This window comes from Prionailurus bengalensis, chromosome D2 (assembly GCF_016509475.1).
Source record: "Prionailurus bengalensis isolate Pbe53 chromosome D2, Fcat_Pben_1.1_paternal_pri, whole genome shotgun sequence".
NCBI classification, from domain to species: Eukaryota; Metazoa; Chordata; class Mammalia; order Carnivora; family Felidae; genus Prionailurus; species Prionailurus bengalensis.
In genome coordinates, this window is record NC_057351.1 from 56,184,318 (window position 1) to 56,212,207 (window position 27,890).

The 27,890-nt window shown below is 47.4% G+C and overlaps 2 protein-coding genes across 9 annotated transcripts in view; one reads left to right on the forward strand and one right to left on the reverse strand.

Moving 5' to 3' along the window:
* The first annotated feature begins 4 nt into the window (after positions 1–4).
* Positions 5–9,678, forward strand: ZDHHC16 (zinc finger DHHC-type palmitoyltransferase 16). Of its 4 annotated transcripts, XM_043597143.1 has the most exons (11): positions 5–235; positions 4,140–4,387; positions 4,566–4,760; positions 4,910–4,998; positions 5,382–5,410; positions 5,986–6,119; positions 6,253–6,300; positions 7,157–7,242; positions 7,885–8,008; positions 8,210–8,280; positions 9,089–9,678. In XM_043597143.1, the coding sequence occupies exons 2-11, from the start codon at positions 4,145–4,147 to the stop codon at positions 9,168–9,170; spliced, it is 1,101 nt and encodes a 366-aa protein (XP_043453078.1). In that variant the 5' UTR covers positions 5–235; positions 4,140–4,144; the 3' UTR covers positions 9,171–9,678. The 4 variants fall into 4 exon arrangements, with proteins under 4 accessions (XP_043453078.1, XP_043453079.1, XP_043453080.1 ...); XM_043597144.1 differs by lacking the exon at positions 6,253–6,300 and having other exon boundaries at positions 16–235; XM_043597145.1 differs by lacking the exon at positions 5,382–5,410 and having other exon boundaries at positions 47–235; positions 6,074–6,119.
* A 227-nt stretch (positions 9,679–9,905) lies between these two features.
* The window catches only part of MMS19 (MMS19 homolog, cytosolic iron-sulfur assembly component), a 33,749-nt gene continuing 15,764 nt past the window's right edge, over positions 9,906–27,890 (reverse strand). The window contains exons 3-31 of one of the 5 annotated variants that reach the window (XM_043597138.1): positions 27,340–27,440; positions 26,336–26,421; positions 25,879–25,953; positions 25,408–25,477; positions 24,711–24,839; positions 24,559–24,620; positions 19,671–19,757; positions 19,151–19,225; positions 18,673–18,750; positions 18,002–18,140; positions 17,595–17,749; positions 17,266–17,344; positions 16,855–16,980; positions 16,579–16,660; positions 16,196–16,296; positions 15,942–16,091; positions 15,051–15,206; positions 14,090–14,189; positions 13,511–13,613; positions 13,305–13,373; positions 12,739–12,865; positions 12,128–12,228; positions 11,924–11,980; positions 11,595–11,781; positions 11,200–11,282; positions 10,907–11,071; positions 10,760–10,819; positions 10,372–10,472; positions 9,906–10,292 (exon numbers count right to left, since the gene is read on the reverse strand). In XM_043597138.1, coding sequence (XP_043453073.1) covers positions 10,265–10,292; positions 10,372–10,472; positions 10,760–10,819; positions 10,907–11,071; positions 11,200–11,282; positions 11,595–11,781; positions 11,924–11,980; positions 12,128–12,228; positions 12,739–12,865; positions 13,305–13,373; positions 13,511–13,613; positions 14,090–14,189; positions 15,051–15,206; positions 15,942–16,091; positions 16,196–16,296; positions 16,579–16,660; positions 16,855–16,980; positions 17,266–17,344; positions 17,595–17,749; positions 18,002–18,140; positions 18,673–18,750; positions 19,151–19,225; positions 19,671–19,757; positions 24,559–24,620; positions 24,711–24,839; positions 25,408–25,477; positions 25,879–25,953; positions 26,336–26,421; positions 27,340–27,440 — 2,932 coding nt within the window. In that variant the 3' untranslated portion in view covers positions 9,906–10,264. The remainder of the gene's footprint in view (positions 10,293–10,371; positions 10,473–10,759; positions 10,820–10,906; positions 11,072–11,199; positions 11,283–11,594; positions 11,782–11,923; positions 11,981–12,127; positions 12,229–12,738; positions 12,866–13,304; positions 13,374–13,510; positions 13,614–14,089; positions 14,190–15,050; positions 15,207–15,941; positions 16,092–16,195; positions 16,297–16,578; positions 16,661–16,854; positions 16,981–17,265; positions 17,345–17,594; positions 17,750–18,001; positions 18,141–18,672; positions 18,751–19,150; positions 19,226–19,670; positions 19,758–24,558; positions 24,621–24,710; positions 24,840–25,407; positions 25,478–25,878; positions 25,954–26,335; positions 26,422–27,339; positions 27,441–27,890) is intronic. The other 4 variants (XM_043597141.1, XM_043597139.1, XM_043597140.1 and 1 more) reach the window with 4 other exon arrangements.

Below are 27,890 nucleotides of genomic sequence, written 5' to 3' on the forward strand. Positions count from 1 at the left end.
CCCCGGGACCAGTCCGGGGGCGGGGCTCCGGCACGCCTGCGCTTGCGCTTGCGCCTGTGGTCCAGGATGGGCTGGCGGCGGGTCCCAGGCTGCTGGCTGGTGCTGGGGTTGGCAGAGGATGGTTGGTTGGGCTGAGTCGGGCCCGGCCGGGTTGCGGAGCTGGAGGGGGTGACAGGGAACGGCGGTGGAGGCTGCGGGGTTCCATTTGGCTGACTGGGGAGTCGGCAGGCGGCAGGTAAGAGCGGAGCCGCGGACTTTGCTCCCCAGTCTTGCCCTTTTTTCTAGGGTCGGGCCCTGTTCGGGGCCTTTTTGCTAGTCCGGGTTCCTGTTCTCTCCTTGCTCCGCCCAGCACGGCCGTGCCCTGCCTGGCGGAGTGCACCCTCCGGGCAGCTGTAAAGCGTGGAGCATGGAAGGAGGCCAACCCAACTTGCCCATTTCACAGATTTGGAAACTCAGATCCAGAGATAGGATTTAACTTGTTCAGGATCCTCGTAGATAGTTCAAGGTAGAGCCCAAACCGGAACCCAAGGTTTTTTTTACTTCCAGTCTTTCGCACTTTGGCCACGCCTCCCTCGTTCAGAAATAAAGACTTTTTGTGACTGCAGCTTCAGATCTTGCAGTCGGATCCTCGCAAACGGAGCTCAGGTCATGTGGGCCCATCCTTAACTTTTTCAAGCATATGTTAGTTCGGAACGAAAGTCTGCACATGAGTAGAATGCTACTCTTACTGATGATTGACAACTATTGCTTAAGACAGCAAACATCCTGAGAGCAGCATCTTTGTCCACTTGAGATTTGCTATGACTTTCATTTCAGTTTCCCTTGCCTTTTGGTTGCTTTGGAACCTAACCTGTGCAAACCCTCCAGCCCCCACCAATCCAGTTTCCCCTTGGAAAACAGATGGTGACTTAGAGCCTTGGAAAGAGGGGAGTGCTATGGCCTTCAATCCCCTCTAATCTGGTGCCAGAAGTCACTATGGTCTGTGGTTACTACCGAGGGATCAGAGTGCTAAGGGCTTGTGCTTGGGGTGGAGGTGAAGCTCTGCTTTGCTCTGTTTTCTCCCATGTTCACGCTCTTGCCACAACACACACAAAATCACAATTTTTTGAATTCTGCTGTGGTTCAATTTCCTGAGAAATGAGGAACTCTATGTTCAAGTGTGGCCCCATGGGCCACATATCTCTTCCCTGGCATCTCCATACCCCCTAAACCCTACTAGCTAAAATGAGCGGCAAGGCGGTTGGCTTCAGACTCTTCACTCAAATCTGATCTGTAGCTCTGCAAACTTTCAGTTCACATGTTTGGGTTCATTTCTGGTTGGATTTGTTTTATAAAATCCCTTTAAGCTCTTAAGTGCTGTGATTCTAATGGTTTCTATTGCTTTTTACTGATCATGAAGAATGACAGTAGCAGATACTTATTTAGTGTTACCACATTGGCAGGAGTGCGCTTGCTGCTGTTTGTAAGCACAGATAGACATCTGATCAACCTCACCGTTTCTGCATCCTCCGTTCATTCAATAAGTACTTATTGAGTATTTCTGTGAGCCAGGTATTGTGCTAAGCATTTGTAACTATTTCATTTATACCTTAACCCAGTGTATATATAGAATCTTAAAGGATTAGAGCTGGACAGGACCTTAGCATTTAACTCTACCCTGTCACTGAATGGAAACACAAGGAAACTGAGTTCTAGCAGGGTTGGGTGATTTGCCCAAGGTCACAGAACTACTTAAGGGCAGAATTGAGCCCTAAGTAATGATGTTATGGGATAGATGAGAGTTGGTAAGTCTAGTCCTTAAGTCAGGCATTTCCTATACAGTCAGGAATTCCAGAGGTGGTTGAGAACAATATGGGAGGTGGAGAATCTGAAAAGGAATGTTTCTTGTTTTTGGAGACAGGAGAGATGGTAATATAATTCATGTTTATTAAAGGTGAGGAATGCATCTTATTTGCAAGTTATTGCTATAAAGAGTATTTTAGCAAATAGGAAACTTTCCATTAGCCACCATAAGGGAATGAACAATGGCGTGGACAGTCTACGTCACTTGGATTTGTTGTGAGGTAAAATTTTTGGCTCACTCTTACATTTGACTCTGGCTGTACACTATTTTGAAAAATCATGCTTCAAGGGGTGCCTGGGTGGCTCAGTTGGCTAAGTGTCCAACTCTTCTTTTTAAAAAGTTTTTATTAACATTTATTCATTTTTGAGAGTGAGAGAGACACAGAGCGTGAGCAGGGAAGGGGCAGAGAGAGGGAGACACAGAATCTGAAGCAGGCTCCAGGCTCAGCTGTCGGCACAGAGCCCAATGCAGGGCTTGAACTCACGGGCCGTGAGATCATGACCTGAGTTGAAGTTGGACGCTTAACCGACTGAGTCACCCAGGTGCCCCACTAAGCATCCAACTCTTGATTTCAGCTCAGGTCATAAGCTCATGGTTTGTGAGTTTGAGCCCCATGTCAGTCTCTTTGCTGACTGTGTGGAGCCTGCTTGGGGATTCTGTCTCTCCCTCTCTCTGCCCCTCCCTCCTCAAAATAAATAAATTAAACTCAAAAGGAAAAAGAAAATTCATGCTTCAGGTCATATCATGGTTCTAAGAAACAGGACTCCAACTCGGGAAGTAGGAAGGTTGAGTTTTTACTTACTCCCTTTCTGCACTGCTCCTTAATTCTCTTAGCTCCTAGGAGGTGATGGGAATGGCCAGTTTCTTTATCCTGATGCAGAGAGTAGGTCCTTACTGAATCATCATCTCTCTTTCTCTGTTAGCCTTGTCTGCTGGATTCCTCTTTGCCTTAGGTCATTTACAGAACTTGTAGAAGGAGGTTACAAAGTGTTTTCTTTGAAAGGCCTCATGTGATAAGCCAGTGTGCAAGGAGAGTACCTTGCTCCAGTTACTGAACGGAAACCATCCCTACAGTGGAGCAGCCTCCTCCAGTTTCTGTTGGGTTTTGAGCTGCCTTTTAAATAAGTCAGTGGAGTTGCTGAGGACACAGTAGCCCTAGGGGGAAATCAGATAATTTCTTTTCTGGTAAGGGCTTTAATCTGCAGAATTGATGAGACTATCATCAACGGAATCCATGACTTTAGTTCTGGACATTACCTGGGCAGCTGACCTCCCGTGGCTATTGGGTGAGGTAGAAATCACATAGAGGAGAAGAAGGCACTTGCAGAGCTCGGAAGGCTGGTTGGGTAGCTTGGGGCCAAGGGCAGCAGCTGCAGAGAAGACTTGTGAGTATCGAAGTAGAATTGGGCCAAGGAGACTCATCACTGAGAGGATAGGCTCTCTGGTCTCCATGAGCCACAGCAGGAAGGCCCCCCTCCCACTGCCAGTGTTTCCTGCCTGTGGTGTTATTCTGCCGTAAAAACTGAAGTTTTCTTGGCTTTTGTATCCTTGGGGTGGGGCTGGGACTGGAATTGGAGACAGAGCATCTTATGTCATGCAGAGGGTAGCTGAGGTGTCCTGACAGAAGACAGGGACTCTCATGCCACCAGGTTGGGTCTGGTGGCCTGTAACATCAGCTCAGAGGAAGTAAGAAAAAGGAATATCTTTTGCTAAGACTCAGCACCAGGGAAGATCTAGATGTAGGATCAACATATGATGTACTCACTCCCCCATTGGCCATTCCTTGGTGAAGAGCAATTGTTAGGAGGTGGGTCATTGGTCTAGAGCAGGCGGGATACCCTGAGAATCCTCTGCTGTGGTGGGCGTGCCCACAGAGGCGTGGTTGTGGCAGCTTTGTGCATGTCAGCTGTGTTCCACCCAATGGTCTGTCTACAAAGAGAACTCCAAAAAACCCTGCTTTGGCTTGGAGCTGCCTGCCTTTCCCTCAGCCTTTTACTGTGGGTGGCCCCTTACTCTAGGAGTGCATCATTTTGGATTTGCTGTGCGCCCAGTGGTGTAATGTAAGTAGGACTTCTGCACGCTCAGAACCTCCAGACCCTACCCCATGTAATCTGGTTGGGGCATTGGCACCACCCATTCCCTTGAGAAGTGGAGTGACTTCCTATGTCTCACAGCTGGTGACTGGCCCAGCTGGGCCTTAGGTCTTTGCCTTTAAGCTAGTGCTCTGGGCCTCCTCCCTGGTGGGGTAGGGAGGGACAGGACCAGAGTGGCTTCTCACAATGGTATGCTCTCCTAGGAGCCATGCGGGGCCAGCGGAGCCTGCTGCTGGGCCCCGCCCGCCTCTGCCTGCGCCTGCTTCTGCTCCTGGGCTACAGGCGCCGCTGCCCACCTCTGCTCCGGGGCCTGGTACAGCGCTGGCGCTATGGCAAGGTCTGCCTGCGCTCCCTGCTCTACAACTCCTTTGGTGGCAGTGACACCGCTGTCGATGCTGCCTTTGAGCCTATCTACTGGCTGGTGGACAACGTGATCCGTTGGTGTGGGGTGGTGAGTGATGCCCAGGGAGCAGGAAAAGGGACGTGTTGGGGTAGCAGAAGGACACATGTCTGATGGACCCACACTGGGTTTGGGACCCATACCAGCCCCCTACCCCGGGGAAATTCCTGAGTCTACTCTTGGTGTTGGCAAACTCTCACTGCCTACCTGACCTCACTGGTGCTGGCAGGTGTTCGTGGTGTTGGTGATCGTGCTGACCAGCTCCATTGTGGCCATCGCCTACCTGTGTGTCCTGCCTCTCATCCTCCGAACATACTCAGTGCCACGGCTCTGCTGGCACTTCTTCTACAGCCACTGGAATCTGATCCTCATCGTCTTCCATTACTACCAGGCCATCACCACTCCACCTGGATACCCACCCCAGGTGGGTCCCCACAGGAGCATACCGGAAGGAGAGAGCTGCAGGCTGCGAGAGCCAGTCCTAGGCGTGGGGGAGCGAGAGGGCCTTGGTATCTTTTAAGGTACCCAGCTTCGCTGCCACGGTTGTCACGATGCTTTTCTCCCTTTGCACAGGGTAGGAATGATATCGCAACGGTCTCCATCTGTAAGAAGTGTATTTACCCCAAGCCAGCCCGAACACACCACTGCAGCATCTGCAATAGGTGGGTCTTGGCTTTGCTTGCTGTGAACCCCAGCTTTGACCCTTTTGCTGAAGCCCTAGGGCAAAATGTAGGCCTGGAGTCCGAGAAGATGTTTATGAAGTCTTCTCACCAGGCAGTGCACCCTCATGTCATGACGCCTGGTCCTCAGAACGGTCCTGTGAGTTAGGTATTGTCATCGCTTGTGGAAACAGAGAGATGAGTTAACCTTGTCCAAGCTACTAGTTCACGTAGCTAGTGAAACAGGGTTTGAAGCAAGGCCTGGCTGTCTTCAAAGTCTGTGCCCTTTCCACCTCAGCAGGATGCTGGTCCTTGTAGGAAAGGATTGGCACTGACATCTCGAGAACCTTGGCCACCGTAACAGAGCCTGTGTCCCTCCCTCACAGGTGTGTGCTGAAGATGGATCATCACTGCCGTATCCTTTTATTATCTCTTCTGCATGAGGCCTCCTTTAGCTCCAGCCACCTGCACTGGGCGAAGGGCCACAACCACGGCTTCTAGCATCCCTCAAAGAACACTGGGCTCATGAAAAGTTAGGAGAGGAGTGGTGGGGCTGGCCATCTCCGAGGGAAGCAGGAGGCTTACAGGTTCTATGGGACGATCTTGGAGCGAGGCATCTATTCTAACCACGTTAACGTTTGTGGGATGGAAAGAGATGTTTGGGCTTCAGGTTGTCCACTGGGCATGCCAGATAGAACCAACGGTCCCCTTCTGCTGTCCCAGACAGATGGCTGGTTGACACCAGCTAGGTTGAAGTATTGGCAGATTCGTTTTGCTTAAGGATTTCAGTTTTCATGATTTCCCGGTGGGCCTTGTGAGGGCTCTGAAAAGCTTTAACATCTGGAAATAGTCCCATATTTTCCTGCCTTCGGGAAATAGTTCTTGGTGACTGGAGGCCCTGTGCTTGGATGATGCCATCATGAAGCAAGAATGAACCAGAGAGACCTGAAGCTGTGTGTTTGATCTTGTCCTTAATCCTTCCCCCACCAGCCTGGCTAAACAACTGTGTAGGCCACTATAACCATCGGTACTTCTTCTCTTTCTGCTTTTTCATGACTCTGGGCTGTGTCTACTGCAGCTACGGAAGTTGGGACCTTTTCCGGGAAGCTTATGCTGCCATTGAGGTGAGCCCATAGCTAGAGCAGGGCAGCTCAGTAGAATTTTGGGGTGTGGAATCTGTCCCTAAGGAGTGGGGCTGGTAGCACCCCTACCCTAGAGGCCTGAGTGTATAACCAGCACTGTTTTCCATCCCCTTAGAAAATGAAACAGCTCGACAAGAACAAACTACAGGCGGTTGCCAACCAGGTGGGCCGTCCCCACGCCACTGCCTCCTGCTGCTCAGGCCAGGGGGTAGAGTTGCTGAGGCAGCGGGGGCCCACCTGCTAGTGGAGTTGTAGAGGCTGGCTGAGGGGCCTCTTGAGACTGGATCCAGGGGTATTCTGGGAGGCTGTGGGCCATGGGCGGACTAAGTGGCCTGGGGACAAGCTGGAAGTCCCTGGCTTGTGATAGTTTTGGGCTCTCTATCCCATCATCACCTTCTTTGGGCTGAGCGGGGACTCTGCCTTGGAGACGGCCTGAGCAGCAAGGAGTCTGTGTTAGTCTGTGTAATGGGGTTCCAGGGGACAGGGACCAGGCTGGGCCAGTCTGATCACTCTTTGCTCCTGGTCTTTCGGCATCCATGCCAGGCCTTCTCCCAGGCCTGTGAGGACCCCTTATTTGGAGACGTCTTGGGCTCACGATTATACCACTTAACCTCTGCTGTCCTTTTAGTCCTTAGTGGAACTCAAGTTTTCCTTGCTTGTTCTCGCATTCCGGGCCTGGGCCCAGCCTCCTCTTGAGGATCGCAGCCACACACTGAGGGAGTTCTAGCTGGGGAGCAGAGCGGCTTCCCCTGGAGCCCCATTTGTGTTGTCAAACCTGAAGGCCCAGGGTCAGCTCCTCCTATGCTTTGCCATCCTGTCCAGACCCGCTCTGCCCAGTGTTTGTCCACATGGTGATGCCTCCGGGCTTGGCCCACCCATCTGGCTGCTGCCCTGACTCCTCTGTGGCTTAACTCCCTATTTTCTCATCCTGGGTTTGGGTCACTTCCCTGCCTGCAGGTGCTGGGGGCTGTGCTGGAGATCAACAGCAAATGAGCCACCTTGCTCTTCTCTTTTCCTAGACGTATCACCAGACCCCACCACCCACCTTCTCCTTCCGAGAAAGGGTGACTCACAAGAGTCTTGTCTACCTCTGGTTCCTGTGCAGGTATTTAACACTCTTTTTTGATGGTTTAAATGGGGGACAGCTTCAGAAAAACCTTTTCCAGTGCGCACGTGTAGGCAGGGTCCCATGCCTGTGTCATCTGCTGCTGTTCTTAGTGTAACTTAGCTTGGCAAAGAGTCAGTGCTTCATTTTCTTCAGCCTTTTGGGGCAGGGAACACTAAGGATGCTAGCATGGAGTGTTATGTGCCAAGGTAAGTTAAACTGCTTCCAGGTAGGGCACTGCATTTTCCAGGTGAGGAAAACTGAAGAGGAGAGGTGAAGTGAGTTGCTGTGTGATACACAGTTGGGAACGGGAGAACTGTGATCTGAATTGCATGCTGCCCGTTCTAACCTGGCTGTTTTCACTACCCGCTGCAGTTTCCTAAGCACAGGTATTTTAAGAAGTATGGTACATTGTTATTAGTAACACAGACTTAATTTCCCCACCTTTCTTTTCACCTAATTTATTCGTAGCTCATGTTGACGCATTTTCATTGATGCTTTCTATAGATGTAGTGAAGTAAGAACTCACCTAGGATGTAGGCTGGGACTTCAGCAGAGAGGTCTCTAGCTGATTGTTACAGCTCAGTTCAATTTCATACCTACTTGTAACCTCCCCACCAACCTTGGCCCCTCTTTTCTTAGTTCTGTAGCACTTGCCTTGGGTGCCCTAACTGTATGGCATGCTGTTCTCATCAGTCGAGGGGAGACTAGTATCGAAAGGCACATCAACAAGAAGGAGAGACGTCGGCTGCAGGCCAAGGGCAGAGTGAGTAGGGGGCTTGGGGTGGAGGGTAACTGATCCCGCTGTCCTGAAAACAGAGGTCGCAGTCTAGGGCCAACAAGGGCAGGCATCATAAAAGGTCAGAACTCACCTGGCTGAGCTTTAGCTAGCCAATTTAGGCTTGAAAATTAGGAGGGGGAGTAAATAAAAGGGGTTTGTAGAAACCTGTATTTCTCTTGGCTCTAGGTTTTCAGGAATCATTACAACTACGGCTGCTTGGACAACTGGAAGGTATTCCTGGGTGTGGACACAGGAAGGTAAAGTAGAACATCTAGACTAGTGCTGTCCAACAGAACTCTCTATGGTTAGAGAAAAAATGTTCTTTTCCTGTGCTGTGTAAGACGTTAGCCACCAGCCACATATGGTTGCTGAACACCTGAAATGTGGCTAATGCACCCGTAAATTGACATTTTATTTTTACTAGTTTAAATAGGCACGTGTGGCTAGTGGCTACCCTACAGGACAATACAAATCCAGACTCTGGGAGTAGAGATCATTGTTCATTTGAACCAAAGGGGCTAGGGGCCAAAACTGCGGTATACGCGCATGAGGCTTACAGATGACACAACAGAATCCTGAGAAAGCAGTGAGTGGTCAGTAAGGGACCTCTAGGTAGGATATGGTGACCACCCATCTCCTCGCATTGGTATGGTAGTGTCTGGAGTTCAAACCAACAACGTGTGGGACTGCAGCAGTCTATTTTTAACAGAGGTCCTAAGACCAAAAAAATGAAGTTATCTCCCTTAGCCCAAGAGATCAGGGTAAATCACTTTTCAGATTGCAACTCCAAGGCAGTAATAACTAGGTGACCAGAAGTACCTGCCTTCCCCCCTTTCCTGTCCTTATTACATTCCTGCCTGTCATTCCTTGCAGTGATGCCTTAGAGGTTTATTTTGAAACCTCTAAAAGCACCGAAGGGCACACTGGACATACTAGAACTTTTGTTACTGTTGGGGTTAATGCCAAAGTTGCTTCAGGATACCTTGACTCCTTGCTGAGGAATGAGGATCAGGAAGGAAGACCAAGAACTCTTGGAACTCAGGGACATTCTATCTTCTCTTGTAGGCACTGGCTTACTCGGGTGCTGTTGCCTTCCAGTCACCTGCCCCATGGGAATGGAATGACCTGGGACCCCCTCCCTGGGTGACTGCTCACTCAGCCTCTGTGATGGCAGTGTGAGCTGGATTGTGTCTGTCACAACCTGTGTGCCACTCTGCTTCCTGCATTGTCTCAAGGGCCTCCAAGGACAGCTTCTTGGAATCCTTGGGCAAAAAGAATCAGTGGGCCTGCCTTAGAGTACCATGCAGGGACAACCCAAGGACCAATCTGCTGGCCACTGCAGGAACCAGGCACGATGTGGAGAAATCCTAGGACTGATGTCCCTTTACTCAGCTCAGGCAAACTGAAGTTCCAGCCCCAGACTGGAGATTAGGCAGCTAGCAACCTTGCCGGGTGCTGACCCCGACCTCCTCCAGGTTCCAGCACTGGGGTTGGCCACCATCTCTTCCACGTACTGTCTGAGAAAACACCTGAATGGTAGAGCGGAGATCCTGGCTCCTCAACAGGGCAAAGACACCAGGCCTACTGCTGAGGTCACTGCCACTTCTCACATGCTGCTGAAGGTGAAAAATAAAGGTATTTGATTTTTAAAGATATACAGCTTTTCATTGCCTTTACTTTAGGGCGAGGAAGGGAAAAGTCAGGGTCAAGACCTAGTGAGTGGGTGTTCTGGTCATGCTTCCTATGCTCTACTTGGAGGGGTGGATACCCTGAAAATTCTTGGCCAGTCTCTGTCATTAGTGTTCCTATAGCTTATGCACTGGTGCTCTGGTTATGTGCCACTGAGGCATGAATGGGGGGGAGGAAATACCTGACAGCCCCATTACCAAAAGAAATCTTTATTCTCCAGCAGGTACACACACATCCATCATCCCTGGTCCTCAGGGCCACATTCATGTGCATTCATTCACCCCTCAGCAGCATATCTCCCTTTTTCTGACAAATAAATGGAAGAGCCCTAAGACCAAGATCTTTCCTCAAACACAAGTAGTCTCACACTCAGTTAACTTGACAAATCCATTAGAAGTCAGGATTCCTATGTTTCCTATACAGCCATGCAACAGAGGCCTGAGGAGAGGCAATCAGAGGCCAGTGGTCTCCCTGCCTTGGGCAACATGGCTCGATAGTTAGTAATTCCAGGTTAGATTGTCTGTCAGAACAGCGTAGGCCAGGACCGAGGGCTCAGCTGCCAGGGCTCCCCAGCAGAAACCTGTAGGCAAAAAGAAGGTTGGCGGCATCAGTGATGAGGCTCATTTCAATCCCATCTCATCCATGACTTTGAAACTCACCATTCTCCCCTGGCTGACACTGCCTCCTTGCGCACCAGTCTCTTCTTGTCATCTAGGGGCTTGGCTAAGGCTCGGATCACCTGTGGTTTATACGGCAGCAGCTGTGGAGTTAGAAGAACCACAGCCTTGTTCAGCCAAGGCAACCGAAAGGGCTGCTTCTCTGACTCAACAACCAACGTTCTTCCTATTCTCCTTTAGTGATTCCAGAGTGTGCTATGTGGCAGGATGGCCGTTCTACTATAGGTACATCCATGTCTGTGCGTACCTCGCAGTTTGCACCTCAATCACACAGCAGGGTGGTCAGTCCCATTTGACTAAGGCAAAAAAGGTGCTTGTCTGGCTCTTTTCAGAAGTGTCCAGGCCAGAAAGAGCCATCTCAGGTACTCACCACAGGGGTAGGCAGGCGAGTGAGAGCGTGCATGCACTGCAATGCGGCAATCCGGACAGCCTGGAACACAACCGTAAGGGGCAGGGGTGAGGGGAGACCCGTGAAGGAGAGACGTAGGTGCCAAAGAGTTGCTGGGGCTCAACGCACCATGGAGGGACTAGAGCTGAGGTTCAGAAACTTGGTGACAAGGGTGTCCACGTGAAGACTCATGACCTGGGGTGCTTCCAGTAGAAGAGGCTGAAGGCAGCTGAGGGTGGAGAGCTGAACTACACAGTCGGAGCAAGACAGGGCCTCCAGCAGCAAGGAGAGCAGCTAAGGGGCCAGAAGAAAGGCAGTATGTGGTAAGCCTGCTTCTCCTCCACCTCCCTGTCCCCCCGTTTCTAGCACCAGCTGGGGGCAGTGACTCAGTCCCCATTTGAGGCTCTGACTGCAGGGCTCACCGTGGGCAACTCTGGTAGGAGTACAGGCTTAGGCAGCCTATTAAGTACGTGAGACAGGCCCTTCAGGTAATTTGGCTTCACATCTGTAAAAACATGGAAAAGCTTAGGAAGAAACTGGTCTCAGACATACAGTTTGAACATTCAACTCCAATCTCTGATGAAGCTGGGACATTAGCCGAGAAAGAGGTTCAAACAAACAAACAAAAACCTCAAGCTAAGAAAAAGCAAGATTTATCAAAGGAAAAGAGTGGGACAAGATTCTGGAAGTTTAGCCTTTTAGGTACAGATCACACTGTAGCTCTAAAGAAGCACTCTCACATCTTAAATTATTTTAGGGAATGTGACCTGAGTAAAGAAAAGGTGTATATATTTAGGGCCTTTTAGACCCTTCTCACCTTGGGAAGCAGCATGGAAACCCTGGACCAAAGCAGGCACGTTATCTGTGAAGAACCGCTGGCGGAACATGATACGCACTTCAGCATGGCCAGCACGGGTCAACACGTCAGTGCAGTCAGACATGAGCAGAGAGAAGCCATCAGCTGCTGCTGGGCCTAGTTCTGGATCACCCAGGAGGCCCATGAGCTGGAGAAAAGAGGTGCATCAGGAGAGAAGAATGAATCTTCAATACCCATGAGGAGGATGGCAGTGGTTTCTGGGAGGAAAAGGATCAACAGGGAAGTTACTGTTTAGGTCTTTGGCTCTCCTGGCTCCAGAAAAGACTTACCCGGTCTGTAAGGCATGAGCTGAGAGGATGATATCTAAGCACTAAGGCCTTTGTTACCTGTAATCAGAGAACAGTCTGACAGGGGCATGCATGACATTCAAACCCCAAAACCTCAAGAAGCATGTTTAGGGTTCAAGGTCAAATGGAGAGACTTTTATTTAACCAGACAGAACTGTCTAACTAGAATCCATTCTGGGACCTTACCCAGAGAAGCAGTGTGAAGGCCTGACTACGATAGGGGCCAGGGCTCAGGCCAGCCTCCACTTTGTCCACTGCCAGCTGCAGGAATTCATCTAGCTGTTGCCCTAAAAATAAGAGAGGAAACACTGATGCAGAGGCTACATATTTCTTCTTTACCAACAAATGATGTAAATCATTTAAACACAGAGCTCCCTGAGAGGCCATCAGAAAGGAACAGTATCATTCTGGCTGTGACTCTGCCCACTCAGCTCTAGGATGCTAGCATGAGAGGCTAGTATCTCATAACGCAGGGGTGCTGGTATTCGGAAAGAGCGGTCTGCTTCTAGTAAAAAATGATCTCTAAGAGCTCCCTGTAGGGAGTAGGGTGACAGACCTAGACAGAGCACTCTGCTTGAACCTTCTTATCTTTTTATGTCCTGTAATGCTTTGCCCAGCTCTGGTCTTGACTCTTGTCCCAAGGGCTGTCCCCTAGGAGGCCCTATTATCTTATTAGCAGCTCCTTTTTTAAAGGGCAGGAGGACTGAGCTTCCAAGATTTCATCAGTAATTAATTCCAGGAGGCTCCCTACGCACCCCCCACCCCCTCCCCTCCCCGCCCCAGCCTTATTTCAGTACCTGCAGGGAGCTTGTTGAGGAGTCCTGCAAAGCACTTGGCGGCAGCAGTGGAGGAGGAGGGGCAGCTGGGGCAGCAGCTCAGCTCTACAAGCTCCCGCATGAGTTGGTTCAGTTGAGGGATTTCCACCTACATAAAACCTGACCATGTAACGCACGCAGAGAACACTTGAACTCCGAGAGAAACGCAGTAGAAAGTGGCAGCGGGGATGCGCCTGGGTGGCTCAGTCGGTTAAGCGTCCGACTCTTGATTTCGGCTCAGGTCATGATCTCACGGTTCGTGGGATCGAGCCCCGCGTTGGGCTCTCTGCTGACAATGTGGAGCCTGACAATGTGGAGTTCCAAACTCTCTCTGCCTCTCTCTCTCTCAAAATAAATAAATAAACTTAAGGAGAAAAAAAAAGAAGAAGAAAAAGTGGCAGCAGGGGTCAAGATGGATGAGAGCTAAACTCTCCAGTGAGTAAAACAGAAGATCAGCTTAGCCTATGACAAATTTCTGCCCAGAAGTCACTTGGGATCTACCTCCCCCTCATCAGGGTTAAACTACGGTACTCCCCAAATGTACTCACATTTCGAGGCAAGGAGCAGACAAAGGCCATAAGCAATGCAACCAGCCGCCTCTGCCCTGAGCAGCCATCCTGTAAAGGGAGAAAAACCCTAGCAAGCCTGTCCTGCTAGCAAGAGGCTTTTCTGCCCCAAACCTATCCCAGATTAGCCCTAAAAATTTGAAGGAAAGTCCCAAGATTCTCCCCATTCTGGTCCATCAGACCCTCACCTGGAATGGCTGGAATCTGCAAGGGAAGCTGTTTTCAGGCAGAAAGGAGACGTTGCCATCCAAGAAAAGGGGCACAATGTGGGCAACACTCTGGGCAGCTAAGCTGGGGGTAGAGGACTAGGTATCACCAAGAAGCCAGGGTTCTGAAGTACCCTGGGTTCACATTAGAGTCACTGAGTCAATGGGCCCGAACATGATCATTCATGCATCCAACAAATGCTAATTCAGCATATATTATGTGCCAAGAACCATTCCCATTTTAGGCCCTGATGATTTAGCAGTGAATCCGATTAAATCCCTGTTCTGAAGCTTACAATCTGGTGAGAGAATGCAACATATATTTCAAAAATAGTCCACAGGTGATTCTTCTGCACATCTGTAGCTAAGAACCATTAGCCCGTGCCTCCCCTACCCCCTAATCCATGGTGCTAAAAAGCCACTTCCTCTTACTTTGCCAGCAAAACAACTCCCTCCACATTTGATTCTGGGTAAAAGATAGCTCAGAAGGCAGCTATCTGCTGCTTCTTCCTAAGACTGCTATCCTGCCTATGGTCAAGCCACATCAATGATTATACTCACTCAGGGCTCAAGTGGGTGGTGGCAGTGGCAATGACAGACACCATGGCAGCCAAGACCTCATCCTCCAACAGTACTTTTCTCAGAACTGAGTGCTCCTTCTCTGAAAAATACACACACACACACACACACACACACACACACACACACACACACAATCACCAGGCCACGACTGTGGTTCAGATGATTAGATCCTGTCATCATCATGACTCTAGTTACAATGGCATCAGTTTTAAACCTGTCTCCCAGCAGTGCTGTGGCCCTGAGCATGAGCACGGCACTAGAAACAGGAATGGTTAACATGGGCTACAGAGAGCTCTTGAGAACTTTGTGCAGTCCTCAGACTGGGCAACGTGGAAAATAAATCTAGTTGTTACGATCTTCTGAACTTCAGAAATAGTTATTTTAGTTTTTTCCAAAATTTAAAGATAACACCGATGTATTGTCAGGGGTCATTATTATTATAACAGCTACATACGTGGAGCTGCCATACATACACACTATGTACTCTGTTGCCAAGCACCACATGTGTTTTTTTAATCCTTACTAACTACCCCGTGATACAGATTTTACACTATTTCTTCCCCTTTTAAGCGAGGAAACAGGCTTACAAAGGCTAAATATCTTCACTTAACAAGTGGTGGAGTTGAAGATGAAACCCAACCAGGTCAGCTTGATTCCAGAGCCCAATGCTACCTAATTACATAGCAATTATTGAGAAAAAAAGGTGTGCATCCTGCTGAGTTTCGCTAACACGAGTAGATTTTGATTCTTGCCACTGGTCAGGTTGACATCCTTTGCTTGGAAGTGAAATTTCACTTTGGAGACAAAGGATTCAAAAGAAGCCTCTGCTGGGACAAAATGTAATGTCAGTGGTAGCCTCCAAGTGGCAGTGCTGCTCACCAGTAGTGGAAGGCTGAAGCCCAGAGGAGGGACAGAGAAGGTGCAGGGTGGAGAAAGTTACCTGGCATGGAAGCCTGCACAGCCAGGGCGAGCAGGCAAGGTACAGCTGTCTGATGGAAATACCAGCAGCTCTCAAGGTCCTGCTGGCATTTTTCTGCCACCTGCTGGAGGCTCTGACAGACAGCAATAACTTCACTGGTTCCTGCAACCATATACCCTGTGTAGTAACAAAGTATTCTCTGTAAAGTTTTCTTAAAAGCACTTCCAGATCTTTCAGATACAGAATATGGGAAAAATAATCAAAGATGAGTGACTAAAAAGTCCAAGAGTGGTTGATAAAGAGCCAAGAAATGTCATTCTTTTGGCTGTTTCTTTTTACCTACTCAGATTTTGGAGCAGAACTGGCTGTGTCAGCTCTGCAACAGAAGCACTCATACGTATTTTCTCAGTTTTCACAACAACCCTAGAAGTATCATTTCCCCTATTTTATAGAGGAGGATGTGGAGGCTAAATAAAACCACCAGTGGTTTTCCAGGGTTATAGTAAGTGCAAAGTCAGGAGTCAAACTCCAGCCACACTCTGAGATGTATCAGGTGCTGGAACATCCATTGGATCTTCTGCAGGACTGGGCACTGCAGAGCTGGGAGCTGAGGAAGTTATAGTGAGAGCCCTTGGTGGGGCATGCACAGGCTCACAGTAGCAGTGACTGTTGTCACTTATACCTTGAAACAGTGGTGTGTAGGAGTTACCTGGAAATCTTGTTTAAAGCAGATTCTAATCAGTAGGGCCTGAAATTCTCGAGTCCCATGCAGCAACATTTTTTAAAGATTCCCATGTGATTCTACCGATGTATAGTCACCAAATGGAACCACTGCCTTAGAGACATCAACTCTGAATGTGCCTACGGTTCCCCATTCAGCCTAGCTCCTTGATGATTATTCCTGGTAGTTACCTTTATTCATCTGGCAGAGATGCTGTAGCAGCAGAGGCAGGGTCTCCTTGACAATACTGGGATGTGTTGATATAGCTGATAAGGCTTGTAGACAGCGCAGATGCCGGGAGCATTTGGCAGGCTCATCCCCTCTAGCCAAATCTAACTCCCCTGCAAGCAACCCAGGAGACAGGATTTCACTGTGTGATGGCATGCATGAAGGCCCCCAAACATCCCTGGGAAGGGGCGAGCCACCGAAGATTAGAGACACATACCTCTACCCAGCTCCTCAGCAAGCTTGGGCACTAGGTGGCTGCTGAAGGCTACAGGGTAGAGAGTGGCCAGGGCTCCCGATGCTTCCAGTGCTGCCACCCTGCTGGGGACACAAGGCAGATGAGCAATAGCTAAGCCCTGGCCCACTGTTCTCTTGCCTAGGCCAGCCATCGGGCAGATTCAGGGGCGTGGGCTGCCAAGCTTGTCTTGCTGAAGAGCAGGACTCAAGTATCTACACCACTAAGTTGGACAGGGCTTCGTAATGCCCCCCAAAAAAGAGAAGCCTGAAATCTCTGGCTCTACCAAGCACAGGCCCACTCCCTTAGGGAGAGCCAAGGGTCAGAAGCAGAGAGCCCTGCGACAGCTTGCTGCTTTCAATTCTCACCAACTCTGGGAGTCCTCCTCCAGGAAGCTCAGTCTGTACAGGTGACCCACTGCCAGCTCCAAGTCCCCAGAAGAGAGAAGATCTGTGTTAAAAGGAAACACAAACCTCATCTTTCTTCCTCTGTAGCCACCACAACCCTTCCAAAAGTCGTATTAGAAATCCCAAAGCATCCAGACTTACAGTGAGAACCAAGGAATTAGGATTGCTCTTCTCTTAAGACAGAAAATAGCAAGGAAGGAACCAATACCCTTTCTTTTCTCTTTCTCCTAAGTGTACCTGGCTGGGCACCCAAGACTGTGAGTGTACGGATGCCAACAAGCTGAAGCTGGGCGCTGGGATCTGTCAGAGCCATGAACACCAGTGAGCACAGCTGGTCCTTAAAGCCATTCAGCGGCCTTTCATCTAGGACAGACGGAGTCCAGGTTAGAGAGAAGCCCTGACTCAGCAGTGATGCAAAGACAACTTGGGGCAAGATTCAAAGAGCTTAATCCATTGGGTGTCCAGGAAGTAGTCTAGGAAAAAATAAACAGGCCTCATCTGGTAAGTGTGCTCTGGTGTTACAACCTCAGAACAACAGGAATGCTGTTATTCTAGAGTACCTCTCTGTAGCATTCCTTGCCTGCCATCCTTGATAGGAATACAGTGCTCAGCAGCCCCCAGGACACCACACCTGGAAGGTGACCTCACCCTTGTCTTCATAGCTCCATTTCTGGTGTAGCTTCAAGAAACCGAGGATCATTTCAAGGATTGTCCGCCGCTGGTTGCTCTGTAATGTTTTAAGGGGTACTGCGGTCAAAGAATATTTTAAAGGATTTCAGTCCTGCTCCTCTGGAAGTGAGGAAAATTATCCTTTTATGTAAGAGTGTCAGAAAGAGTGAACAAGGGAACCAGAAGAAGCTGACGGGAGAAAAGCCCAAGATGTATTATGTGGGAAAAGCTCAATGCTTAGCTCTCTCTCTGTGAAAAGGATCCTAGCAAGGGTCCTACCATTTCCTCAAAAGATTCCATTTCCTTACCTGACTGTGCTTGTGGAACTGTTCCAGCAGTAAAGGCAGTACGTTGCTGGTGATATGGTCACAGGCCCGAGCAGATGCACCTGCAGCTGCCTGCAACAGTTTGGCACTAGGCCACACCAGTTTCATGTCCGGTTCACACAGATGGTGCCTGCAGTCTAGAGAGGCAGCACATCACAGACCTGGGGAGTACGCTGAATGCTGCCCGATTCCCCTGCAGTCTACAGGAGCTGGAGATTGAGACTTCGGACAGTTTGCTAGCAGTTACCACTCAAATTGTTTTCAAATCAAAGTACAGCTCCAGCACCCAAGTCACTGAACATGGGGGGCTACTCATGAAAGGTCACTGGCCTTAAGAAACTCCTTTCTATTGTATTCAACCCCTTTTCTGGATGCCATGGTCCCATTACCCTGTAGAATGTTGCTAAGGAAGGAGTCAAGGAGGTCCTCGGCATCAGCCCTCAGCACAGAGCGAGACAAACACGCAGTCAGGGAGTGGAGGGCTGCCAGGCCATCCGCCTCCACCCGCTCACTTGCCGTCTGGAACACCTGTCAGGGAGGGATCCCATGGCTACTGAGGTGAGCCTGCACTAGGTGAGAGCCCACCCACCCACTGCCTATTTCCTTTGGGGAGTGGGGTTTGAGAACCTTTAGGGTACAGCCATAGAAATTAACCCTTCAAGTGAGTTTCTTCTCAATGGGTGTATTCTCACCAAGTCCTTGGTCCCACTAGAACTGATACACATACTTTTTGAGAAACAGGATACCAACTTTGAGCAGGGGCTGTTGGGATCCCCTTTCCCGAGTCTCTTCTTCTCCCCTCTTATTCAGTATGGTGCCAGATGCACCACGACCTGTGCTCCTTACCATGGAAGGACAGGAAGTGGGCACTATGCAAAGGTGATCATGTGCCATCATCAAACAGCTGACCCTTTCCCTTGTCATTCAACCAGAAGTATGCCCGCTTACTGGCTTGCTGAATAACCAGGCCAACAACAGGGAAAAGGACAGGCTGTGTTATTTCCCATCATGTCCGGCAACTGGGAGTTAACAGTAGTGAGTTTATCTAATAAACACTCACCTCTCTGCGGATAGAAGCCCAAAGGCTGGGGAGGAAGTCTTTCAGTTCCTTCTGTCCGTACACAGCACAGCAAGCATTCTGCCAAGGAAAGCGCAGGCATCAGCTATCTACACAATCAGACTTCCGAGGACATGCAGGCACCTCAGTAGAATGGCACCTGAAGGAGCATGGCTCTCAGCAATAGAACCAGCAGGATTTTACAAAAGTCGTATCCAGGTCACAGAAAAATGGAAGTTCATCCCGACTGATGGAAAACAAGCATAGAGTTCAGCCTTTCCTCAGCAGCCACTCAGTTACTATGGGACCAGACAGTTAGGTAGCTGGTACGAGGGATTGCTTTAGGCCAACATATAAGCCCAGATTCTGGTTATCCCTCTCATGAAGGCCACTGGATTATGTTCCCTGGCTCTCTGCTATATTCGTTAGCGCCCCTGAATCGTCTAGACAGCTGGACCCTGGAAAGAAAGAAACCACTCACCAGAGTCTGCAGAGAATCCAGCTTGGCACTCAGAATCTCAGAATCTACTTTCTCAATCAGCAGGGGCAGCAGGAACTGTGGGAGAGAAGGAAGAAGTGAAGTCTGAGATGGGTAATGTTGTAGCAGTGCCAAGGCCAACTATGTCTTTACTGCCACCAGTCCCCAGGGTAGGACCTACATCAGAGAATTACAGTTGAATCAGGAGTTGTGACTGTAAACCAACCTTCCTGCCAATCTGTGGCCAGACTCCCAATTAACCTGAAAAGTGGGCTAGCTGGCAACACTACAAGATTTCAAAAGAGAGCACCATATAGCGACTGGATTATTATTTTAAACAAAGATATGGTAAAGTTTTCTACTCTGAAGGTCTGAAGATACTTGCCACACAAGCCTTAAGACATTTGCGGGATGCCATACCCTAAAACGTATACTGGATCTTTCTTTTTCCCATACTCTTACTATTCTTTCTTCAGAGCCTTCTTTGGGCTGAGGCTACATACCTAACCTTGGCTAGACCCACCTCAGCAAATCGTGGTGTAGAAGCCAGCACAGCTCGAAGACTTAGGATGAGGTCTTCTCTCTGGATACCGTGGGGATCATTAGGTGGCTGGAAAAGGGAAAAGGGCCATGGGTTTGCACAACTCTTCAGACCACCCTTGGACACAGGATTCAACTTGGCAGCCCTACAGAATAGGGTGATATTTATACCCAGTCTGGCAGAATAGTGTGATAGAAGGCCCCAGCAGGAAGACATGCTTACTCTCACATGTTCCTCCTTGGGAATTTCTATCTGTTGGGCATTTATGTTCTATCTAATCTATCATCTCATCATTTGAGAGACAAACACCTCAACTTTCTGGTATGTTACTTTCTTCTTTGTATATATCCTATGACTGTATGTTAGAAGACATTGTTTTCCCTTTAAGATATATATACTTTTAAAACTAATTGTTTTGAAGATAGGGTTTATGTTTTTTAATTTTTTAATGTTTATTTATTTTTGAGAGACAGAGCATGAGCAGGGGAGGGGTAGAGAGAGAGGAAGACACAGAATCCAAAGCAGGTTCCAGGCTCTAAGCTGTCAGCACAGAGCCCAACATGGGGCTTGAACCCACGACCCAGGAGATCATGACCTAAGCCAAAGTCAGTCGCTTAACTGACTGAGCCACCCAGGGGCCCCGGATTTATGATCTTTTTTTTCCTGCTTAATAAGGTACATTTTTCTGTGGTATTATTCTTTCATAACATTAGGTTTTGTGACTGTTACTATTTCATTGTGTAGTTGAGCCACAATTTATTTAAATAATTCCCCTTTGATGGACATTTCTATTTTCTTATTCTTATAAAAAAGGTATAATTCTCTCAACATAAAAAGCATTGATGGTTTCTGTGTCAAAAAGCCAGTCTGAAGACGTGTATCAGATTTTCTTTTTCCTCTTTAGAAACAAACACCAAAAATACAGCAAAAGGATTTTAAGACATAAAGCTATAGGTGCCTGGGTAGCTCAGTCAGTTAAGCATCCGACTTTGGCTCAGGTCATGATCTTGCAGTTTGTGGGTTTGAGCCCCGTGTCAGGCTCTGCACTGACAGCTCAGAGACTGGAGCCTGCTTCAGATTCTGTATCTCCCTCTCTTTCTGCCCCTCCTGCGCTTGTGTGTGCGCTTATGCTCTAAGATAAATACATAAACATTAAAAAAAAAAAAAAAAAAACAAGGGGCGCCTGGGTGGCTCAGTCGGTTGGGCGACCGACTTCGGCTCAGGTCATGATCTCGCGGTCCGTGAGTTCGAGCCCCGCGTCGGGCTCTATGCTGAGAGCTCGGAACCTGGAGCCTGATTCGGATTCTGTGTCTCCCTCTCTCTCTGACCTTCCTCCATTCATGCTCTGTCTCTCTCTGTGTCTAAAATGAATAAACGTTAAAAAAAAAAAAAAGACATAAAGCTAGAGGCATCTGTCTGGCTCAGTTGGTACAGCATGTGACTCTTGGATCTTAGGGTCGTTAAGTTCAAGCCCCATGCTGGGTGTAGAGATTATTTAAAAATAATAATAATTAAAAATTACAAATAATTAAAACAACAAGACATAAAACTAAAGGTTGAGGAAAATAGGTTAAGAGATGTTAGCAATAAAATTTCAGAAGCTAAAAAGAAGAAGGATAAGAAAATGACTTAACAGGGCCAAGACAACAGTCTGAATCCTCAGTAGTCTTGGGAAACGCCTACTCAAAAAGCTTTGCAACTGGCAGTACCAGGTGCCTTTGGAATTGGGAATGGGGTTAGAGAACCACCTAGATTGCTTCCTAGCTCCTCCCTTTCTTCAGCAGAATCTGGACGTTTAATTCTCTGGAAAGGGTAAGACAGAGGTCCCTAATCTTGGAGATGTAGGTGCAGTAGTGGGCCTGGGAAAATAGGGTACCGGATCCAAGAGGAAGGATAAAGGAATCCTGAGGATGATGGTAAAGGAAGATTTAATATCTACTTTGCATAACGAGTAGGAAGCAACCAGTTGAGACTATACGTATGGCCAAGTTAAGAATGGTTTTTAGGGGCGCCTGGGTGGCTCAGTTGGTTAAGCGGCTGACTTCGGGTCAGGTCATGATCTCGCGGTCTGTGGGTTCGAGCCCCGCATCGGGCTCTGTGCTGACAGCTCGGAGCCTGGAGCCTGGAGCCTGTTTCAGATTCTGTGTCTCCCTCTTTCTCTGACCTTCCCCTGTTCATGCTCTCTGTCTCAAAAGTAAATAAATGTTAAAAAAAAAAAAACTAAAAAAAAAAAAAAGAATGGTTTTTACATTTTTTTCCTTTTAATTCCAATGTGGTTAACATACAATGTTAAATTAGTTTCAGGTGTACAATATAGTGATACAACAATTCTATATAATACTCAGTGCTCATCAAGATAAGTGTACTCTTAATCCCCTGGTTTTTACATTTTTAAATAGTTGGGGGAAAGAAAACCCCAAAAGAATAATATCTTGTGACATATGAAAACTATATGAAATTTAAATTTCCATGTCTATAAAGTTTTATTGCTATACTCTGTACCACACTCCAGTGTCTACGGCCATTTTTGTTAGAACAGCAGCATTGAACAGTTGTGACAGAAATGATAGTCTGGAAAGCCTAAAATAGTCACTATCTGGTCCTTTACAAAAAAAAAGTTTGCCCAGCCCTGCTTCTAGAGTGAGTGTACATGCATAGTGAAAATCAAGGGAACCACCACTTATGCTGACGTGATCCACTATGATGATGCAAAGACCACAAAGCATATTTCTGATACAAGAAACTAAAATAAACAGATTTAAAAAACAACAAAAAGAATATTTCTTTAAAAAAATTTTTCTTAATGTTTATTCATTTTTTGAAAGACAGAGGGAGACAGAGCACAAGCAGGGGTGGGGCGGAGAGAGAGGGGGACATAGAATCCGAAGCAGGCTCCAGGCTCTGAGCTGTCAGCACAGAGCCCGACACAGGGCTCGAACTCACCAATGGTGAGATCATGACCCGAGCCAAAGCCAGACGCTCAACCAACTTAGCCACCCCAGGTGCCCCCCCCCACCCCCGAAAATATTTCTGATAGAAATAGTTACCCTAAAGCCAGGTGTCTCTCATTTTAATTGACAAGAGCTTTCTGCTTCCCATACAGACCGTAGTGCAGAAGAACATACAAAATTCTGCTTGAGGAGCACCTGGCTAGCTTAGTAGGTAGAGTATGTGACTTTTAATCTTGGGGTCGTGAATTCAAGCGCCACGTTGGGTGTAAAGCTTCTTAAAAAAAAATCTACACAAACGAGAAATTCTATCATTATAACTTTTTTTGTGTGTAGAATATCCGAGAAAATACATAAGCAGTTGGGGGCAATGATCATCTTTAAAAGGAAAATGGGTGGTTGGCAGCAAAGGGGCTTCACTCTCTATCTTTTAAATACTGAATCATGTTCACTCTATTACATTTCAGAAAAATGAATGACCTACTCTTTCCTGCCCCCAAATTATAAATGCATGTATTCCAGCAATTCTACTTTTAGGAATTTATGCTACTGTTCTACCCACATATATATGTGAAATGATACATGTACGGGATATGTAAGTTGCAGCGTTGTCTGTAACAATGTAAGATTAGCAAGAACCTTTATCCTATAGAGGACCAGTGAAATTAATTAGGTATTTCCATTGAAAGGAATACTACACACCCATAAAAAATAAAGAGCTAACTTATATACTGTTATGGAACACTCTCCAGGATATACTAAGTGAAAAAGGCCAAGTACAGGAAAAGTGCATACATACACTGCCATCGGTGGGGGGAGGGGAGCATTTGCTTACGTTATGGATGAAAAAGTTCTGTAAGATACAGACCTAATTGATAAAATGGTTGACAACAAAGAAAGAAATGGTGGTTGATAGATTTTTCACCCTTTTGCACCTTTTAGGTTTTGGATAATATGAATGTATAATTTTTTCGAAACAAACACAAAATAAAGCAAAAAAAGAGAAACCTGGTGGCCTAACAAAGAGCTTTCAAGATTTCAAAGGCATAACAAGTTCTTGTGAGTTAGAAAGTGACACTGATTATAAAAGAGACGAAGAGAAATTCAGGAGAGGTGGTCCTAAGGACCATGGTGTCAACTGGAATAAGCTGGTAAGCAATTCCCCACGGCAAAGATGGCTGTGTAACTTTAAAGGCAGTAAGAGTCAGTACTCAGATGTTAGTTGGTTTGTTGTCATAGAACTTTCATTTCTTCAAAACCACTAATGCTTGCAGTACACATATGCATGCATACCCATACAATGAGGAGATCCTGAATTTTTGGAAATAGAAGGGAAATCAAGATGCAGAGCAGGAGGAAGGTCCAAGGGGGCCATAGTCAGAGCATGCTGTGTATACTGCACTGAACTGTGTCTTCTTTGTTTTTTCAATTTTGTTTCTTTTGCCTGAGATCACCCCTCAGACTCCAGGATCAGATCCTCATTCCTTAGAAACCAACTGAAATCTCATCTCATCTGTGAAGTCATTTCCTGCCTATTCTAGCTCACAATGAACTCAGTCTTCTCTGAACAATTAGAACGCCACTTGTTTTGGTCCATAATCTCATATTGTTACTTAAATGTTTTAGCCTTCAAGGGCAGGAACCAAGTTTTACAATCCTGTAGCCCTTGGCACTAGGTACGTTGTTAAGGAGCTTAAGGAAGCCCCAAATACCCGCTGAATTGACTCCCTCCTCTGATGGCCAATGCTTCTTCATTCCCAGTTTACTAAAATGTAAGTTCACAAGGGCACAGATTGTCTCCTTTGTTCACTGCTGCGTCCTCAGTGCCTAGAACTGGACCTGACTCACAGGTGGTACTCAATGAATATTTGAATGAATCAATGAATGAACAAATGAACAAATGAATAAAAGGTGCTACTTACAGGGGTAAAATCAATAGGGAAGTAACAAGACGTCACTTCAAACAACTCCTCCACAAAGGGTCCTAAGGTAACAGAGAAACAATGACGTCAACTTACAATTTTCACTCATCTGACAAGCCCCAACCAGCTAATTCAAGGCTACAAGGGCATACCCAGGCTATAGTCCCTAGAGATGAGGTCATGGACGATGCGGAAAGCCACCAGAAGATTTCGCGGGTCCTTTTCCCCATCCATCACCTGGATGAAGCCAAAGGTGAAGTCAGCTCCTAGGCCCTTCAGCTCTGGGGAGGAGAGAACAGGTCACTATCCTTCCTCAAGACAGAAAGCTGGGCTTTCTTCTGGCTTGTGTTTTCCCTCTACTATCATTGTCCCACCTTTGCTGCTTCCCAGAGCAGACTCTTTTTGTTTTCCTATCCTGAGAGAGTGCATAGTGAAGAAGAGATATGCAATATATAACCATTAGAGGTAAGAGGTTTTTTTGGTTAAGTTTATTTTGAGAGAGAGAGCATGAGTGGGGAAGGGGCAGAGAGAGGGGGAGAGAGAGAATCCCAAGCAAGTTCCTCTAGTGAAGCCTCAGCAGGCTCCATCTCAGGAAGCTAAAATCAAGAGTCCACGCTTCACCTACTGAGCCACCCAGGCGCCCCCTTGAGGTAAGAATTTAAAACATCGGTCCATACCCTATCCTTCCTTTACTTTACTGGGGAGTGAGTGGACCCCTCCCAGTTTTCCTTCATTCTTTTCAGAGTATGGGCTCTCCTATATGACTACCAAGCTAAACACGAGTCCTGGTAATGGGGGGAAAAGGGATGTGCTCGCTTTTCAGACTTGCCAAAGAACCCTGCCTTTTACCTTCTTCCCGGGTTCGCATGAAGTTGGTGATGATACTGTAGACTGTGTGTCGGTCCACCTGAGGCAGGGACTTGGGGTGAGAGAGACCATAAGTAAAGAAAGTACTCAAAGAATACCTAAGCTGACAAAATTACTTCCTGCTTCACAATCTCTAGGTGGACAGTGCTCTTTATACTAGCATAAGAACCTAAGAAGAAATGCAGAGAAAGGCTATGGCTATTGGACTACCAGTTATAGCAGGGGAGCCAATAACCAAAACCTGTCTGCTTTACTTTCTTTAGGTTTAAGAGGATGCAGGTCAGACATAATAGCATGGCTCCTTCTCCTTATATAGTAGCAAGGACTAGCATTTAAACATGGTCAGGGATCTGAAAAAGTTCAGGACTTAGAAGGCAGTATCTTTTGCTACCTAATCCTAGTTATGTCAAGGCTGAGAGATAGCAGAATACGAAAGTGACCGTTATCACTCACCTGGACGTGGACCTCCTGGAAGATGGCTTTAAGTACAGAGACAGCCAGCCCTGGGGGCAGGGCCACACACAGACTCTGGGGGAGAAGAGGAAATGTGTGAGTACTGAGGGAATTCTAGCCTTCAAGATAGAATCCCCCAAACAGGCCTAATTAGCTACAGTGGGAATCACAACATCCAGGTTCAGGAAAAAGCGCTAAGAGTGAGAAACATGGTCCCTTTTCTCGAGTTGATTAGTTCTCTACAGCTCTTTCCACTCTGGTTCTGAATTCCAGTCCCCCCAAAATACCTGTAATCTCTAGACTAAAAACAGAAGTGAAACTGGCTAACACTAGTTTATTCCCCACTTGCGCATCTGCTCCTCATGATGTGGAAGTCTCAAGCCCAAAACACAAGGACAGAATTCACTGGAAAAGGGCTCCTGCAAACACAGTATGTAATGAAAAAAGGAGAACTCACAAGTGCCCTCAAACCTTGCAGGACAGATGGGATCACAAAATGATGATCCTTCAGCCGGTTCTCATAGAATAGGATCAGGTGGACCACTGCACAAACCAGAAATGCAGCCATTATTTTACACAGGCTCCTTCCCAAACTTTGTAAAGGCTGTTCCTGTTTGGGCTTTACTACAAATTTTCTCCTCCACTAAGAGATATGTCCCATGCCCTCCCATTTGAGGGTGCCTTGATCAGTCAGGAAAATAGGTGAACACCTTTTGTTATCAATTCTCACATAGGTCCGCATTTGAACCCACTTACAACCCCAGAACTTCCTTTCTATAGAACCAGAATGGGCAAACTTTCTCAAAGGGCCAGATAGTAAATATTTTAGGCTTGTAGGACATAGTATTGGTCACAACTACTCCACTCTGCTCAACTTGGCCGCTGTCACAGAAAAGCAGCATAAACAAGGTAAATAAATGGTTGTGGTTATATGCTAACAAAACATTATTAATAAAAATAGGCTGTAGTTTGCCCACTACTATGCTATAAAGGATAAAAAATGTCTAAGGAGGGGCGTCTGGTAGCTCAGTGAGTTAAAAGTGTCTGATTCTTGATTTCGGTGCAGATCATGATCTCACAGTTCCTGGGATCAAGACTGCCTCCGGCTCTGAGCTGACAGCATGGAGCCTGCTTGGGATTCTCTCTCTGCCTTTCTCTCTCTGCCCTTCCCCTGCTCACGCTCTCTCTTTCTCTCAAAATAGATAAACGGTAATAAATAAACTTTAAGATAAATAAATGAATAATGTCTAAGGCTACATTTGAAATCCCAGTGTCTTCAGCCTCAATACTTATCTCTCTGCCACATATACCAGTGAGGAATGAAGATACTGAATTAGTGGTTCACAGATTCCTTATGCCCTTCCTTTTTTCTTCCCTCCCTATAAAGTTGGCTTGAATAGACAAGGGAGGAGGCCTTGGCTCAGCAATCTGGGAAGATACTCCTACTAGTGATGCCAGTACCTTCCTTCTCCAGGAGCAAGGAGTGACACTGGAGTAGCACCTGTGACAGAAGCTGGATTCCTCGTGCCCGAGTTCGGGGTTCTGGATTCTCTAGAGATGACCTGGGGGAAAGTAGGATATAGAGAGCTTGACATAACCCTGTTGAAACTTTTGAAGGCATAAATATTTTGAAATTAGTCACACTCACCCCCCTGGGCATGGAATCCAGCCCAGGAAAGGTGTTCTGTAGGTACTTAGCATTACAGATAACAGTAAAGCCAGAATCTAAACAGCCAATTCCCAGATTGATCTGGCATTCATTAGAGGCTCATCTGACACCACTGCCAACAGAAGTATCCATCTCCAGGCGCTGATTGGGCATTTGGCTTATTCTTATATGATAGTGACCTTCCTCTGAAACAGAGCTTAGCAGCTACCCACAGGGCTCAACAGATCATGGGCAGCTGCAACTTCTACCCAAACAGGAGAATAAATATATTACTGCTAAGAAAAAAAATGCTGAGAGCAACCAAGATCTTAGGCCGGGGTGGGCGGGGGGGCGCGGGAATCTT